The 18049-nt window shown below is 41.7% G+C and overlaps 1 protein-coding gene across 1 annotated transcript in view; it reads left to right on the forward strand.

Moving 5' to 3' along the window:
• Positions 1-18049, forward strand: part of LOC309551110 (putative cation-transporting ATPase 13A4) — a 203764-nt gene that overhangs the window by 109735 nt on the left and 75980 nt on the right. Inside the window, exons 16-20 of the mRNA XM_082251556.1 lie at positions 1631-1755; positions 3084-3253; positions 5051-5176; positions 5642-5721; positions 6564-6606. Of these exons, the coding sequence (XP_082107682.1) occupies positions 1631-1755; positions 3084-3253; positions 5051-5176; positions 5642-5721; positions 6564-6606 (544 nt within the window). The remainder of the gene's footprint in view (positions 1-1630; positions 1756-3083; positions 3254-5050; positions 5177-5641; positions 5722-6563; positions 6607-18049) is intronic.

An 18049-nucleotide genomic window follows, 5' to 3' on the forward strand; every position in this document is an offset into this window, starting at 1 on the left:
AGTAACCTCTATGGTTTAATAGGCCCAGCCCATTTAGCTTGCTGCAGTTTACAGGTGCATTTACCTATCAATAACGTGGGTGTTAGTTAATTTGTAGCAATGTAATAACTTTTTGCTCATCACCAACTTTTTGAAAAGGATACCCAATACACACTGTTATTAATTCAAGCCTGAATTCTTAACTTTTCAACATTTCTGTATGCAATTATTGGTAATATGGTTATGCTTCCCTAAGGCAGGACAACTCAGATGGTTCATATGAGAGCATCTCCCTATGCAAAAATGTTTTCTGTGAAATAACAGAAACAATTACTGGCGCAAAAAGGAGAAATATGGAAATATGGGACCCACCGGTTCCACAGTAAGGACCTGGTAAAATTAATTTCAGTAAACAGGACAAATCTCTATAAATATGATTACAACCAAAGTCCATATGAGAAAGTATATATATAGCAGTCCATACACATTGCACTCAGAAGGCTGCTCTTGTGGCAAGTAAGAAGAAGGGACTTGAAAACAACTGTGAAGAGAACATAGGTGCCCCTCAAAGTGTAGTATGAAGGATTTATTCAGGTAAAACACATGTTATGGTACTCACAAACAAGCGTGAAAAAAGGCATTGTTCATGATATCCATGGGCCTAATCCTTCCTCATAAGCCTGAGGAAGGAGCGCAGACTCCGCAAACCTGTCGCCTGCACCATCGCGTCATATCCAGGAAATTACATCAGGAGGAGCCCCCGTGCATTCCAGGAACCAGGAAGTGCCGGTAACCACCGGCAAGGACTGCGGGAGCAGTGACCACTGGAGGCCATCCTGAATTACAGCACTGGATAGACATTTTTCTCCCCATGGATATCATGAACAATGCCTTTTTTTCACGCTCGTTTGTGAGTACCATAACATGTGTTTTACCTGAATAAATCATTCATACTGCACTTAGAGTGGCACCTGTGTTCTCTTCACAGTTTTCTGTGAAATAGATGTATAGAATATATACTGTATATAGGATATATAAAAATATATATGAAAAGTATGTCCATGTACAGTATAGTATGCACTCAATACTTGGTCTTGGGTCCTTTTGCAAAAATTACTGCATCAATGTGGCATGGCATGGAGGTGATCAGCCTGTTGCACTGCTGAGGTGTTATGGAAGCCAAATTTACCTTGATAACGGCCTTCAGCCTGTCTGCATTTTTGGGTCTGGTGTCTCTCATTTTCCTCTTGACAATACCCCACAGATTCTCTATGGGTTTAGGTCAGGTGAGTTTGCTGGCCAGTCAAGCACAATGATACATGATCATTAAATCAGCTATTGGTACTTTTGACAGGGCAGGTGGCAAGTCCTGCTGGAAAATGAAATCAGCATCTCCATAAAGATGGCCAGTAGAGGAAAGCATGAAGTGCTCTAGAATTTCCTGATAGAGAGCTGCGCTTACTTTGCACTCGATAAAGCACACAACATTTTTACAGCAAACAGCTGCTTTTCTTTAAAGCTTTCTTTATTGTTGAGTTATTCATCTAAAATGTTTAAACTTTTTTCTTTTTTTTTCTTGCAAGCATGATTGTATATTCTCACTTTAAAAAAGCTTCAGTTAAAACTTCTATTGAAAATGCTTTCTTTAAAGGGAAATAGTGGAGTCCAACCTTATATTTCTTGGGTTACTGATCCTCGAAAATCGTCTAAAAGCAGAGACAAGTTCTGTATTAAAGGAACTAAGTGCAGCCAACATAAGAACTGTTATGGTTACAGGTATGTGTTTTTTACACATATTTACAAGATTTAAATGATGTCTAATTACACTAAAATATGCTTTAAATGTTGTGCCTAAAGATTGTGATAATATTGCAGAATTGATAGTTTATGTGTGAACAATTTTTTGTTTTCCTGTTTTAATTACCATGAAATTACTTTAGTAGAGTGGAGTAAATTGGGTTAGTACAGTTTGATGTAAACATGACCATGGGAAATATGCTAACCTAGTGGCTGGAATTGTAGGTACAAATGAAGTATATACCATTATCATCATGATATCATTAAAAGTGACTATAAAAACTACACTGTGTCTGAGGTGTCACAATGGACATGCAAATGTGTACACAATGCCATACACTACTGCTTGGATTAGAGGCACCAATGATTATTCCTACATACCATACATATTCTGTTTTCATTTTTTTTTTTTTTTGGTCCAACAAAACCACAAGTATTTTTTGCCCTGCTGATTTGCTTTAAGTATGTGCATTTAATGCCTGTTACATTCACTAACATTTCAGTGGGATTGTGCAATTAAAGGGTATCTTTACAATCAGTCTTTGCTGTTGCTCATACCCACTAGTAAATCTAGCCCAGTGTATTTCAAAGAGTAATACAAACTCTAATAGGAAAACATGATAAATCGCTATAAATCGCTAAATTATTTAAATGTAAAGGCTTAAAACCTATAACATTCAATATGTTTTAACATTTATCCTACACTACAGTAACAGTAGCAGATACAGTATATAGTGAAGTCATAGTTAGTGGTCAGATAAAAAGAAAACATAAATTTAGAGCATAATATTTTATAGTAAATGTGGTAGAGCTGTATGTTACCAATGTATTGTATGTCTGGTTCAGAAATATTATAATATACAAAGAGACTTAGCAATGATACTATTTTTTAATCTGTTATCTTTTAAACATTTTTTCCCTAATTTTTTAGCCTTCAGCATCAGTCATTGTAAATCATACCTAAATAGCTAACCTATAGATCTTAAGGATGGTCAGGCCCCTAAAATTGTTTCCTGAATAGTATAAATAAAACACACAAAGTGTGAAATTTTATACAAATAATAATAATAAAAAAAACCTTTAACCGCTTAGTGTAAAATTAAAATTTGAAGAAGAAATAAATGCAAAGTGATAAGTGTATGATAGTGCCGTTAATGGCAAAAAAGCTACATCAATGCCCCTCATATGTTGCTCTATCACCTATAGCATGTTGGCATACATATTGCTACTTGTTTACACATGGTGTTAGCTACATATTTATATATATATATATATATATATATATTTTTTTTTTTTTTTTTACACAGGTGATAACCTTCAGACAGCTGTGACAGTTGGGAAACATTCAGGGATGATACCTGACAAAAGTGAAATTATCCTGCTAGAAGCCTGTGAACCTGAAACAGATTTACCTGCATCCCTTACCTGGAAATCCATGGCTGAGGAACAAGTTGATGGGAACCCATCAAAACCAAAAGTATGTTATATGCTTTTAAAAAATGTATACAACTATAAAATAACATTGTATTTACATATATTTAAATGCTATAATGAATTTTAAACTGTCCTAAAAAAAGACACCAGATTACGCCAGCTATTAGGTAGAAAAGGCTTTGCTTATCTAGAAATTCCTTGTTACCTGTACATGCTCTCCTAAAGTTTGTAAGTAAATGAATGCCCTTAGTTATCATTGGGGAACCATTGGACGGAGTGATGACAGTTGGCAAAGCATATCTATTATAACAGGGAAAGTCAGGCTCCAGCAACAAAGTAAAAATGCAAGGGCAGTCCTGGAGCTTGGCCAACTAAAATTAGCTTGCCTCCAGGGGAAGCACAGAAAACCGCATGCTATACCTTCTGACAATATAAAGTGGTTGTCAAGCCACTTGTAGGATTGTATATTCTCCAGTGTCTCCTAAGCCTGTGTGCCTCTGAGTTCAGTTTGCTGCTTGGTGATCATGTGACTGGCTGGCTCTAACCTCTCCCCGTCTGACAGCTGCACGGGGCGGGGCCGAGATTCCCCTGCTAACATCACTCAGGAGGAAAGGAGGAGAGAGAGAAAGAGCCAGCTGGTCACGTGATCGCTGAGCAGCACACTGAAATCAGGTATTCACAGCATTTTTTTTATGCAACACATAGACAGAGGTACACAGGATTAGGAGACAAAGATGATTATAGAATACAATAACAGTTATTTAAGCAGCAGGAGGGGGGGCGGGCCATGACACAAAGCTGACAGGGCGGGAGGGGAGGGGGGAGGAGGCCACACAAGACACAAGAGAACAGAGAGCAGGGCTGCGGATGATGGAGGCACGTACACTGACCATGGTGTCAGGGCTCAGCAGCCATGATACACTGTGGTCAGTGTACAGAGGGGAAGGTAGAAACTGGCAGGATCAGCCAGGTTTTTTAGGTGATACAGTGGGCCAAATTACACAGCACAATCACTGTGCTGTATAACATGCTTTAAGGGAACAGGATAATTTTTTTTTTTTTTTTTTTAGGGTAACAAACGCTTTAAGCACTGCTTTTAAAATTTTAAATAGAATACAGGTTAATTTGGCTAGAAAACTGTCGGCTTCTAAAAGTTTCACTTTACATAAACCCATCAAAACGAAATACATAATAACACATAATAATAATAATAATAATACATAATAATAAAGCATATTAATACATAAAAATTTTGAATGCAATTAGCAAATCCTAAGAAGAAATTTGAAATTTTGTATTTCTGTGAATGGCCTTTCATCTTCTTCAGTCATGAATGGGTAAACTTGATCATGAAAAATATCAGTTGTCATGATGCCATAGAAACATTTCCTTGTCTGAGCAGTGTGTGCTGTAATCACCATAGTGTGATGGAGGTAATTATAGACATGGAAGCGGTGACTTAAGATAATTATTTTACCAAGCCAAAATATTTTTAAACCTAGGTTGCATCACTACATTACAAATAGTTTACTTAGTCTGGACCTTTTTTTGCACAAAATATCTCAATCCTAGATTTGCATGCCAGTGAATAAATGATTTTAGTATACACAGGATTATGGACTAAGTAAAAATATTACTGTTCCCACATAATGCATTTGATACTTTACCATTGCATGCGATTGGTTACATTTTATCATTCAACATAATTTTTGTTTAATGCAAAATCCTGTTTTTTTTTTTTAATTAGAGAAGTTCTATATGAATGTAAAACATAAAACATTTGTTACTATTAAGACAATAATGAATACATTCTCATTACTAACATAAATATATGTTTTAGGAGTCAAAAATTAACATCATTGGTGGATGGATTAATAACCCCACTGCTCATGGAAATTTTCACTTTGTGCTGACTGGAAGGTCCTACCAGGTTATACATCAATATTTTAACCACTTACTGCCAAAAGTAAGTATGTTGTCTGAAGTCTTATTTATACATATCTTCTTCATGTGGTTGTACAATATCAAACACAGAAATACCCACCTCTGAAAGAGAATGTCTAGTATGATGCTTCAAAAAAAAAAAAAAAAAGAGAGAGAGAATTAGTGCAACAAGGATAAGGAAAGGGGAACACTATGTATAGTAGGAGATAAAAGGAACCTAGGAAAGCAATTGCTATCATTTTCCTGGTGATGACACCATGTCATCCTACAGTATTTCATAGATGATTACTACAAAGAGTTTTTGCGCAAAATGTAGTATTTACAGTATACTAAATAATGTGACATCTCGAAAATAGTGGCTAACACAAGCTTACATAGATTAATAGAAATCGTGGCTTTTTCTTGCCTCCCTATTTATACAAACATTATAAATGGTTACATAGGACCTACCATAATAGTGTACTGTACAAATTTTAATGTTTTAAAGATATTACTGAATGGAACCATTTTTGCCAGAATGATGCCAAAACAAAAGTCCAACCTTATTGAAGAACTTCAGAAATTAGAGTAAGTACAGACCTTTAAGAACCTTAAAATATTGGAATACTTGCATGTTGTATAACATTTTTTTCTGGATAGCCAAAGGCGGCTAGTCTGAAAGGGGTTTATACAGCCACAAACACATCCTGTTCCTGACTGGGTCTATAAACCTAGCACCAACTAGCTGTATGTGTTGAGAGTTTGCCTTGTTTGGCTATGTTGTCTTGTATTGTGATTCTAGGGAGAGAGAGATAACTCGGGAAGGAAGAGTCCAGCCTGAGATAGCTATACTGGTTGTAGGCAATATAAATCTGCCCTTGATAATTATTTCCAGGTTAACCAGCTTAAACGATAAAATAAAAATCAACTATGTTGTTATATTTTTAAATATGCCATACACCTACACAATGTAGTAATGTAGTGATTCGCAAAACATTGAGATTTGGTCTTTTGATGAGCAGCTGAATTCACTCCTAATTATTGTGCATTGTGAATCACTGACTGTTTAAAAATGTCTTTTATCCTATTCTCTATATTTGGCAAACATCTGTTGGCACATGGGATTAAAAGGAACCCTTTCACTGGTTCTGGGCTGCTAAGGGGACTAAAGTATTCCTTTCTCCTCCTCTAAGTGAATTAGGTTTTATAATGGGTTGATCAAAACCGAGTTATGCAAACCAATCAATGCATTGCTACCAGTGCTAATATTCTAGTCATTTTAAAAGATTTTAATAAGGGTTACTGGATATTTTATATAATATTTGCTCTTTGCACTGCTCTATTAAATAAGCCTTCAGGATCCCATATAATAGTAAGTACTAGTAATAATTATTTTGTAAATAATATATATTTTACTGTCACTATTTCAGCTACTTTGTTGGAATGTGTGGAGATGGAGCAAATGACTGTGGGGTAAGCATGCTGTATATTTGCTAACACGGTGAATACATCTATACACCCACTTAAAACGATGCCAGTATCTGGCAATACAAATGCAAACCTTGTTTTATACTTATATATAAGAAATATACCTAAACCTTATTTTTATACTTCCAAACACTAAATCTGCTCATAGGACTGTAACTTAGCATCTACAAATATAACATGAAAAAGTTGATTCTTCATGTTATGATTCCAGGTGCTCTGTAGCAGTCCATAGATCAGGTACATGTAGATAGATATCAATATGAAAATGATATGACTAGAAGTCACCAATATTTTTGTGTGGATTACAGTATATATCATTTATATAAAATGTTGTTTTGCTTGTGATGGTTTAATGCTAGATACACTGGAATGGATTTAATAAAGGAGTAATATTTGTTGACTTTGCAAAGTGATTGGAGTAATACTGTGCGCTCAACCAATACCCATACATAACAAATGGTAGATAAAATATAAAGTGACTGTGCATAGGACCTTATCTTATATTAACAGAAATAAACATGAAAAATAAAGTGACTTTTTTATTCTATGCTATTCTTTTATTTTCTATTTTATGCTAATATTTTTTATTCTGTTCCTTTATTTTATATTCTATTTTATTCTATTCTTTTATTTTATATTATATTTTATTATTTTTTTTTCTATTTTATTCTATTCTTTTCTATTCTTTTTTTATATTATATATTTTATGACATTTTTCAATACAAATTCACAAAAATACAAAATATCACACATACGCAATTAAACAAAAGAAGAAAGACAAAAAAGGGGGAGGGCATAATACATACTAAAAAGTCCACAGAATCACAACAAAAAAGTAAAAATAAGGTCCACATTCCAAAAAGGTGCCTAAGCCAAAGTTGGACCTCGCCTTAGATGAACCATATCTCCAGGTTTAGGCCTAGTCTGAATTGTCAGAAGTCATCAGTAACAGCATTTTTCTTGGCATTAGAGATCTGAAATCAAGTGTTTGTCTTGCCTGGAGTCATGTCACTCATCCTATGAACACATTGCATCATTTTTGCTGCAGTCTGTGCTCTTCATGTAGTTACAGAGCCCAATAGGCTGACCATTTACACCTTCTGTTATTGAACACAATCTCCCAGAGTAACCTCAGCGCTTCCCAATAGGTCAATCAAACATCCGTGTTGCGTAATGCATATCTTTAGCGCCTTGATGATATTGCTTTGAACGTGCAATTCACCCCCAACTCACTACGTTTTTGTTTACTTACACATTTTTTTTATATTACATATATGTTTTTTTAAGGAAGTACCTTATTCTCAATTTAAGGCTGGGTGCATTGTAAAATTATATTTATTTTAGTTTATTTTTATTTTATTTGTAAATCATTTTTGTTTTATTTTTGTATTTTTGATTTATCTATGGAGGCTATATAATGTACACTATATTTTGTTTAGTGTATATTGCCAAGCAGATATTTTTTACTTTCGTACACTTAGTGCATTGCAGATTTAGGACTCTGACCCGTTGTATGGCCACTCTTGATGGCTTCCGGTCATGGACGCTTATGTTTATTTGTTGTTCCCTTGCTGCCTGGCAACTACACAGTATAAATATAGCTGGATTGATGAGAATTATGCTGCTCCTGATGACGTCATTCTGACAAAACGTGTATAGTGTCATCGCGTCACTTACGGCTTCGCATTTCTAGTCCGTGGAACACATCTAATTCCGGACACAGCACTTGTATAGATACTTGGAACTTAAGGCTTTTTACCTCCGCTTGTTTGTGAGTACATTTTTATTGTATTGAATATATATCTCGTATGTAGAGTTGAGCGGACACCTGGATGTCCGTGTTCGGTGGGTTCGGCCGAACTTGAAAAAAAAGTCCGGGTCCGTGTCCCGGACTTTTTCCGAACTTTACCCGGACACCGAACCCCATTGAAGTCAATGGGGACCCAAACTTTCAGGCACTAAAATGGCTCTAAAACACCAATGGAAAGGGCTAGAGTGCTGCAAATGGCAGCAAAACGTAGTTAAGAGCATGGCAAGTGCTCTGCAAACAAATGTGGATAGGGAAATAACTTAAAACAACAAAAGAAAAACAGAAAAATAAAACAATTTTCTTCATCTGTGAAGGACGAGGCCCATATGGAGTAGGAGGGAGGTTGAGGTGGTGGTGGATGTGGCGGTGTAGGTGGAAGTGGCGGTGGAGGAGGACGAGGTAGCCAACACTGCTTTTTTTCAGTCATTTTAAATGAGGATACACCCCAAAAGAGTGAGAAAGATCAAAAATATAACAATGGCTGGGTAAGGTCGGTATCCATCTCTATTCTGCACAAGGTACGGAAAAATCCTGTGGGATCCATGCCTGTTCATTTTAATTAACGTGAGCTTGTCCACATTGTCTCTGGACAGGCGGCTGCGCTTGTCTGTGATAACGCCCCCAGCCGTGCTAAATACACGTTCAGATAATACACTGGCTGTAGGGCACGCCAGCACCTCCAAGGCGTAAAGGGCAAGCTCAGGCCATGTGCCCAATTTGGAGACCCAGAAGTTGAAGGGGGCAGACCCGTCATTCACTACATGTAGGCGTGTGCACACATACTACTCCACCATGTTGGTGAAATGCTGCCTCCTGCTAAGACGTTCCATATGAGCTGCTGGTGCTGCTGTTTGTTGTGGCTTGCTGACAAAGCTTTTCCACATTTCGGACATGCTAACCCTGCCTTCTGAGGTGCTGGCGGTGCCCTGGTTGCGTTGGCGACCTCTTCCTCCTCCTCCTCTGCCTTGGCCTTGTGCTTCCACTGTGGCCCCGCTGTCAGGTGGGAATGCCAGCAGCATCACGTCTACCAGCGTGCGCTTGTACTCGCATCTTGCGATCGCGCTCCAGTGAGTGAATTAAGGATGGTACGTTGTCCTTGTAACGGGGATCCAGCAGCGTGGCCACCCAGTAATCAGCACAAGTTAGAATGTGGGCAACTCTTCGGTCGTTGTGGAGACATTGCAGCATGTAATCGCTCATGTGTGCCAGGCTGCCCAGAGGCAACGAAAGGCTGTCCTCTGTATCCCCCCAGCCACGCACCAGTGATGGCCATGAGCTGGCCTGGGTGCCACCCTGCTGTGAACATGGTTCCATCTCCTCCTCCATCTCCTCCTCCTCATCCTCCTCATCCTCCAGAACTGTGCCCCTGCTGGACAATTGTGTCCCTGGCGTTTGTGTGTTCAGGAACCCACCCTCGGAGCCACTTGCGAATGACTGCCCTGAAAGCCTTGGAAATGTTACCTTTTCATCCTCCTCCTCCTCCTCATCCTGTGCCACATCCTCTTCCATCATCGCCCGAATTGTTTTTTGAAGGAGGCATAGAAGTGGGATAGTTAAGCTGACAACGGCGTCATCGGCACTGGCCATGTAGGTGGAGTACTCAAAACAGCGCAACAAGGCACACAGGTCTCGCATGGAGGCCCAGTTATTGGTGGTGAAGTGGTGCTGTTCCGCAGAGCGACTCACGCGTGCGTGCTGCAGCTGAAACTCCACTATGGCCTGCTGCTGCTCGCACAGTCTTTCCAGCATGTGCAAGGTGGAGTTCCACCTTGTGGGCACGTCACATATGAGGCAGTGAGCGGTAAGGCCGAAGTTACGCTGCAGCGCTGACAGGCGAGCAGCAGCAGGCTGAGAATGCCAAAAGTGCGCACAGACGGCCCACACTTTCTGCAGCAGCTCTGACATATCGGGGTAATTTTTAAGGAACCTCTGCACCACCAAATTCAGCACATGCGCCAGGCAAGGGATGTGCGTCAAACCGGCTAGGCCCAGAGCTGCTATGAGATTTCGCCCATTATCGCACACCACCAGGCCGGGCTTGAGGCTCGCTGGCAGCAACCACTCATTTGTCTGCTGTTCCATGCTCCTCCACAACTCCTGCGCGGTGTGTGTTTTTTTCCCCCAAACAGGCAAGTTTTAAAACTGCCTGCTGTCGTTTACCCCTGGCTGTGCTGAAGTTGGTGGTGAAGGTGTTATGCTGACTGGATGAGGAGGCGGTAGAGGATGAGGAAGTGGAGTAGGAGGAGTTATGAACAGGGGGCAAACTGAAGCGCCCTACAATCCTCGGCGGTGGAAGGACATGCGCCAAATTGCTATCCGCCTCAGGCCCATCCGCCACTGCATTTACCCAGTGTGCCGTTAGGGAGATATAACGCCCCTGACCGTGCTTACTGGTCCATGTAACGGTAGTTAGGTGGACCTTGCCACAGATGGCGTTGCGCAGTGTACACCTGATTTTTCCCCCACTTGGTTGTGCAGGGAAGGGATGGCTTGCCTGGAAAAGTAGTGGCGGCTGGGCACGACGTACTGTGGGACAGCCACTGACATAAGGCTTTTAAAACTGTACGTCTCCACCAGACGTAATGACAGCATTTCAAAGGCCAAGAATTTTGAAATGCTGGCATTCAGGGTCAGGGATCGCGGGTGGGTAGGGGGGTACTTCCTCTTCCTCTGAAGTGTTTGGGAGATGGAAAGCTGAACGCTTCCACGGGACATTGTGGAGATGGTTGGTGACCCAGGTGGTGGTGTTGCTGACAGATCGTCTGTTTGCGGGGTGGCAGGTGCCGGTATCACTACAGAGGTGGATGAAGAGGCCGAGACTGCCGCAGAAGAGGAAGCAGGAGGAGCCAGAAACCTTTCTTGGTTTTGAAGGTGTCTACTCCACTGCAGCTCGTGCTTTGCACTTAGATGCCTGATCATGCAGGTTGTGCTCAGGTTGAGAAGGTTTATGCCTCGCTACAGGCTCTGATTGCACAGGGTGCAAACCACTCATGTCCTGTCATCAGCACATTTTCTGAAGAACTTCCACGCTAGAGAACTCCTTTGAGCTGGCTTTGGTGCGCTCGGTCCCTTGCTGTGTTGGGCAGTAGCAGGCGTAGTGTCTAGGGCACGGCCGCTCCGCTTCTGCACCCTGCTGCCTCTTCTGCTGTGCTGGTTTCTCTGTGCGACCACCGCCTCTTCCTCCAAACTACTCAGGTCACCTGCATGACCTTCATTCCATGTGGGGTCGAGGACCTCATCGTCCTCCACATCATCTTCCACCCAGTCTTCACCCCTGCCCTCCTTGTCGGTCTCCACAATTCTGAGTGCCACAGCAGTTGGCACCTGCATTTCGTCATCATCGGAGACGTGCTGCGATGGTCCTTCCATGTACTCATCTTGAGAAATAAGTGGTTGGGCATTGCTGCACTCAATCTCTTCCACTTCTGGCGCAGGGCTAGGTGGATGGCCCTGGGAAACCCTGCTGACAGAGTCATCAAAAAGAAGAAGAGACTGCTGCATGACTTGGGGCTCAGACTGCTTGCCTGATTTGCAAGGGGGTGAGGTGAAAGACGGTTGGACATCGGCAGCATGTGCCAACTCTGACCTTTCTGCAGTAGACTGAGTGGGAGACAATGTGAAGGAACTGGAGGCACTGTCAGCAGCAACCCAATCTACTATCGCCTCTACTTGTTCTGGCCTCATCACTTGTAGAGGCGCATGATGCCCTACCAAATACTGCTGCAGGTTCTGTCGCCTACTCACACTTGAGGAAGGTGTTTCACTTGTGCGTGTAGCTGGCACAGATCGACCACGTCCTCTCCTTGCAACAGGAGCTCTACCAGCAGCACCACAACCCAGGCCACGGCCCCTATTTGACAGTCTCCTCATATTTCTGTAATTTATGATCTTGCCCTAGAAAGGTGTTTATTGAATAGCGGAACAAAACAACAACAGTATCGCACGGGTGTATCTCACAGTCAAATATGCAAACTATGCCGCAATTTAATTTTTTTTACCCCAAAAGGGTGTTTATTAAATAGCAGAACAGAAAAACAGTATACTAATACAACGGGTGTATTTCAAAGTCAAATATGCAAAGTATGCCGCAAATTTAATTTTTTTCACCCCAAAAGGGTGTATATTGAATAGCGGAATAGAAAAATTTTTATAAAACAGTGTATCTCACACGTACAAACACAGACTAGGCCCCGATTACAATTTTTTGTGCCCTAAAGGCAGGATGAGGATGAGGAGTAGGAGGAGTTCGGAACAGGAGGCAAACTGAAGCACCCTGCAATCCTCGGCGGTGGAAGATGCGCCCCAAAAATTTGGAAGGTGTATCTCACACGTACCGATACAGACTATGCCGCAATTTAATTCTTTTTACCCCAAAGGGTGTAGATTGAATAGCGGAATAGAAAATATGATATCAAAAGGTGTATCTCACACGTACAAACCCAGACTAGGCCCCGATTACTATTTTTTGTACCCTAAAGGCAGCATGAGGAGTAGGAGGAGTTCGGAACAGGCAGGAGGCAAACTGAAGCACCCTGCAATCCTCGGCGGTGTAAGATGCGCCCCAAAAATTGGAAAGGTGTATTTCACACGTACCGATACAGACTATCCCGCAATTTAATTATTTTTACCCCAAGGGTGTAGATTGAATAGCGGAATAGAATATATGATATCAAAAGGTGTATCTATCTCACACGTACAGACCCAGACTAGGCCCCGATTACTATTTTTTGTACCCAAAAGGCAGGATGAGGAGTAGGAGGAGTTCGGAACAGGCAGGAGGCAAACTGAAGCACCCTGCAATCCTCGGCGGTGTAAGATGCGCCCCAAAAATTGGAAAGGTGTATCTCACACGTACCGATACAGACTATGCCGCAATTTAATTATTTTTACCCCAAAGGGTGTAGATTGAATAGCGGAATAGAAAATATGATATAAAATTGGTGATTTTTCAATAGCACATGTGAACACAGCAGTGTCTTATGTTTTATGTCACAGTCAGCTCTGCAGCAGGCTATGAAGGGAAAAAAAAAAGAAAATTCCCCTTTAAGTTTGTAATTTTTAAATAGATTAGTACAGACTATGCCACAATTTAATTTTTTTTAACCCAAAAGGGTGTATATTGAATAGTGGAATAGAAAAAAGTGTATAAAATTGAAAATCACTCAATAGCACATGTGAACACAGCAGTGTCTTATGTCACAGTCAGCTCAGAGTCAGCACTGCAGCAAACAGGCTATGAAGGGGGAGAAAAAAAAAATCCCCTTTAACTTGTAGTGAAATATAGCTGATGAACGCTGCACACAACTGACTGATAAAAATAGATTTTTTTTTCTCCCTCCTCCTCCTCAGTGGGCTCAAGTGAGGGCAAAAAGATTGTTCACTGCACCACCCCCCACACAGCAAAATCGATGTAGACTGACCCTGCCTAATCTCCAGCCTGGCCCTAAAATGCTCTAATAACTTTCCCTGCCTGCACTCCGACCTGTCCCTGCATTCTTTTCGGACACAATTTTTCACAGAATCACTGTCTGTCCCTAATCAGCAGCCAGCACGTATGATGTGTGCTCTGTCCCTAAACTACAGCAGAATGACGCGGCGCGCTGGGGCTCTCGAACTTATAAAGACATGGTCACATGCTTCAGATGGACAATCACAGCTACTAATACATTAGTAGGCATGGCTGGGATGGATTAAGGCACACCAGTTAAACGCTTGTTGATTGGCTGTTGAAAGCCCGCCATTAAAAGCGTGCCATTACATACAAAACAGGAAATAAAATCACAGAACACGGATTTTAAACCCGAACATACAGTAAAGTTTTCAGGTCCGTGTTCGGGTAACAAAAATCCAATTATTTGTTACGAACACGAATAATACAGTCCGTGTTCGCTCAACACTACTCGTATGGAATCATGCTATGGGATGCCTCTTTTTACCCTCATAAATCTGTGATGGAAACTCTCTGGGATTGAGTATATTGAAGTTGAAAGTGAGCTATCGCTGCTTAGTTGGTGTCTGCGACCCCTGCTAAGGATTTTTACCTTCTGTCCTCCAATAATCTGGCATGAAGAGGTGGAGAAAGAAATCCCTGTTTTGTTGGTGCCTGTGACCCCTGCAGGGATTCCACATTTTGGTGGGTGCAGACCTTGGAGATGGGGGGGGGGGGGGGTGTACCCACTTGAGGCTTTTTACCAAAGATTGTGATCTATCTGCACTGGTTTCTGTACCTTGTCACTTTATTTAGACTTATGAATTATTATATTGTTTTGAGATTAATTGATATATTGTGTGTTTTTGTATTTTTTCCGGTTTATCCCCAGAGATTGTGATTCTTTGTACTCGAGATTGTGGTCTTTGCACTCATCACTGTATATGGATTGATGGATTTTTGAGGTTCATTTATAGTTCACCTATTGTGTTTTTGCATTCCTTACACCGAGAGCACTTTATATTACACCACGTCCATTCATGAGACGTATTATTCATTGATTTTTTGCACTTTTTTGGGACCAGAGCACTTTATTTATACATTATAGATATATATTTGTTTATTACATATTATAGGCCCAAATGAATTAGTAAAAAATAAAAAGCAAAAAGCCGCGCTAGTCCCAAAGTGAACAGATGGGCAGGATCACTGACCAATTCTAAGCATATGAGTGCTCAGTAAAATAACAGATAAATGAAAAGAAAATGGCAGCCAGCACAACAGGAAACCATATCCAAAAAATGCAACATAAATAAAAAGTGCAGCACCTAATAATGATGATGGAAGCTAATATATAATGCACATAGATGATAAAAAGATGAAAAACAATATCCTATACAAAAACAGAAATGAACATGACTTGTGTGCATATAAAAGATAAACCAAAACAGTCCTGATATTAAGCAGTCTCTGTAGTAAATGAAGGAAAAGAGATGATAGGAAGCCGCTCCCACTGTAGAGTAATAATCCACCACTGTGATGCAAATAACCGGGTTACTCTTACCAGCTGAGGTGGACCTTAAAATTAATGAAAGGTCAATCAGGCATGAATTAGCAGATAACCGATCATCAGCCTCCATGAACTCTTAAAACAGAATGGATGTAAACTTATCAGATGCAAAACCTCCCCAGCTCCTCCACAAGTACCTCTATCCTGTTGATGGTCAACAGATACAGATGAAAGTTCCAATGGACCAAGGGACTATGCACTTCTCCTAGGAGCGCCGTATGTACTGTGTACTTGTACACTCTTTGGATCCCCTTTTAGACCAAGCCTTCCTGTGAAGTGGTGGTGGTCATAGAGGGATAGAGATGACATCAGTGGAGTTGGTGATGGTGAAATAGGGATGACATCAGGGGTGGAAGTGAGCATAGGGATTACATCAGTGGAGGTGGGAGGATAGGGATGCCATCAGTGGCAGTGGTGATGGAAAGATAGGGGATGACAACATTGGTGGTGGAGTGATAGTCAACAGTGGCGGTGGTAATGGAGGCATACGGGTGACATCATTGGGAGTGGCAGTGGGGATAAGAATAACATCAGTGGAGGTGGTGATAGAGGGATAGGGATGACATCAGTGGTGGTGGGGATAGGGATGACATTAGTGGCAGTGGTGGTGGAGGGATAGGGATGACATCAGTGGTGGTGGGGATAGGAATGACATCAGTGGAGGTGGGGATAGGGATGACATTAGTGGAGGTGGAGGGACAGGGATAACATCAGTTTAGGTGGGGGATAGGGATGACATCAGTGGAGGTGGGGGGGATAGGGATAACATCAGTGTAGGGGGGGGATAGGGATGACATAAGTGGAGGTTGTGATGGGGGATAGGGATGACATTAGTGGTGGTGGTGATGGGTGGGATAGGGATGACATCAATGGCGGTGGTGATGGGTGGGATAGGGATGACATCAGTGGTGGTGGTGATAGGAATGACATCAGTGGCATTGGTGGTGGAGGGATAGGGATGACATCAGTGGCAGTGGTGGTGGAGGGATAGGGATGACATCAGTTGTAGTGGTGATGGAGGTATAGGGTTGACATCAGTGGTGGTGGGAACAGGGATGACATCAGTGGAAGTGGGGGGGGGTAAGGATGACATCATTAGAGGTGGTGATGGAGGAATAGGGATGAAATCAGTGGCGTTGGTTATGGGGGGATAGGGATGACATCAGTGGAAGTGGTGATTGTACATCAGTGGAGGTGGTGATGGGGGAATATGGATGATATCAGTGGAGGTGGTGATGGAGGGATAGGGATGTCAACAGTGGAGGTGTTGATGGAGGGAAAGGGATGACATCAGTGGAGGTGGTGATGTAAAGATAGGGATGACATCAGTGGTGGTGGAGGGATAGGGATGACATCCGTGGTGGTGGTGAAGGAGGGATAGGGATGAAATCAGTGGAGTTGGTGATGGAGGGATAGGGATGACATCAGCGGAGGTGGTGACGGAGAGATAACGATGACATCACTGGAGGTGGTGATTGGGGGATAGGGATAACATCAGTGGAGATGGTGATGGAGGGATAGTGATGACATCAGTGGAGGTGGTGATGGCGAGATAGGGATGACATCAGTCAACTGCCACTAATGTCATCCCTATCCCTCCACCACCATCACTGATGTCATCCCTATCCCTCCACCACCATCACTGATGTCATACCTATCCCTCCACCACCATCACTGATATCATCCCTATCTCTCCATCACCTCCACTGATGTCATCCCTATCCCTCCATCACCTCCACTGATGTCAACCCTATCCCCACCACCAGTGCCTTATGAGGGTAGGGGGAAATGGGATCAATCAGAGGTAGCGGTGGTGATGGGAGGTTGAATGGGATTAGTGGCAGAGAGCTGGTGAAGGGAAGTGGGATCAGTGACAGAGAGATGGTGGGATCAGTAGCAGGGGGATGGTGGTGTGGGGTGGGATCAGTGGCAGAGGGATGGTGGTGGGGAATGGCATTAGTGGCAGAGTGATGGTGGTGGGGAATGGCATTAGTGGCAGAGTGATGGTGGTGAGAGTGGAATTTCACTCATACAAACTGGAAGGATTGCTGCAGTTATTGGGTGATCGAGGAACGATTAATCACAAGAATTTCAGATTTATTACAGTTTATTTTAAAGTTTGATAAGTTCCTGTATTTATCCAATGCTGTCATTAATATGGGGGGGGGGGGTGATATAAGAGGGTTTTCAATATAAAAAATTATGTCATTGGCATATGCTGAAAGCTTATTTCCAATTGATCCTATTGATATGTTTTTTTATGTCCAAATTTTGCCAAACTTTACATATTAGGAGTTCTAGTACTAGAGTGAACTGTTGTGGCGACAAAGTCCTGCCTCGTCCCATTTTTAATTGGAAACTTCTCTGAGAAAGTATAATTTACTTTTATTCTGGCTTCTGGTTTCCGACATAATGAAATTATCCATCCTCCCATACAATCTCCTAACCCTAGAAACTGCAAAAGCCCTTCCATAAACATCCAGTCCACCCTGTAAAAAGCCTTTTCAGCATCAGTAGACAGGATTGGAGAAGGTAGGGAGGTTAACTGATGAGTGGGCCCTGGTTTGGGAATAACAGTAATATTAGCTAGTGATGCTTCATTGGGTAATCGCAATTTGGT

Source organism: Pelophylax lessonae (assembly GCF_965119305.1).
Source record: "Pelophylax lessonae genome assembly, chromosome: 3".
In the NCBI taxonomy this organism is placed as follows: Eukaryota; Metazoa; Chordata; class Amphibia; order Anura; family Ranidae; genus Pelophylax; species Pelophylax lessonae.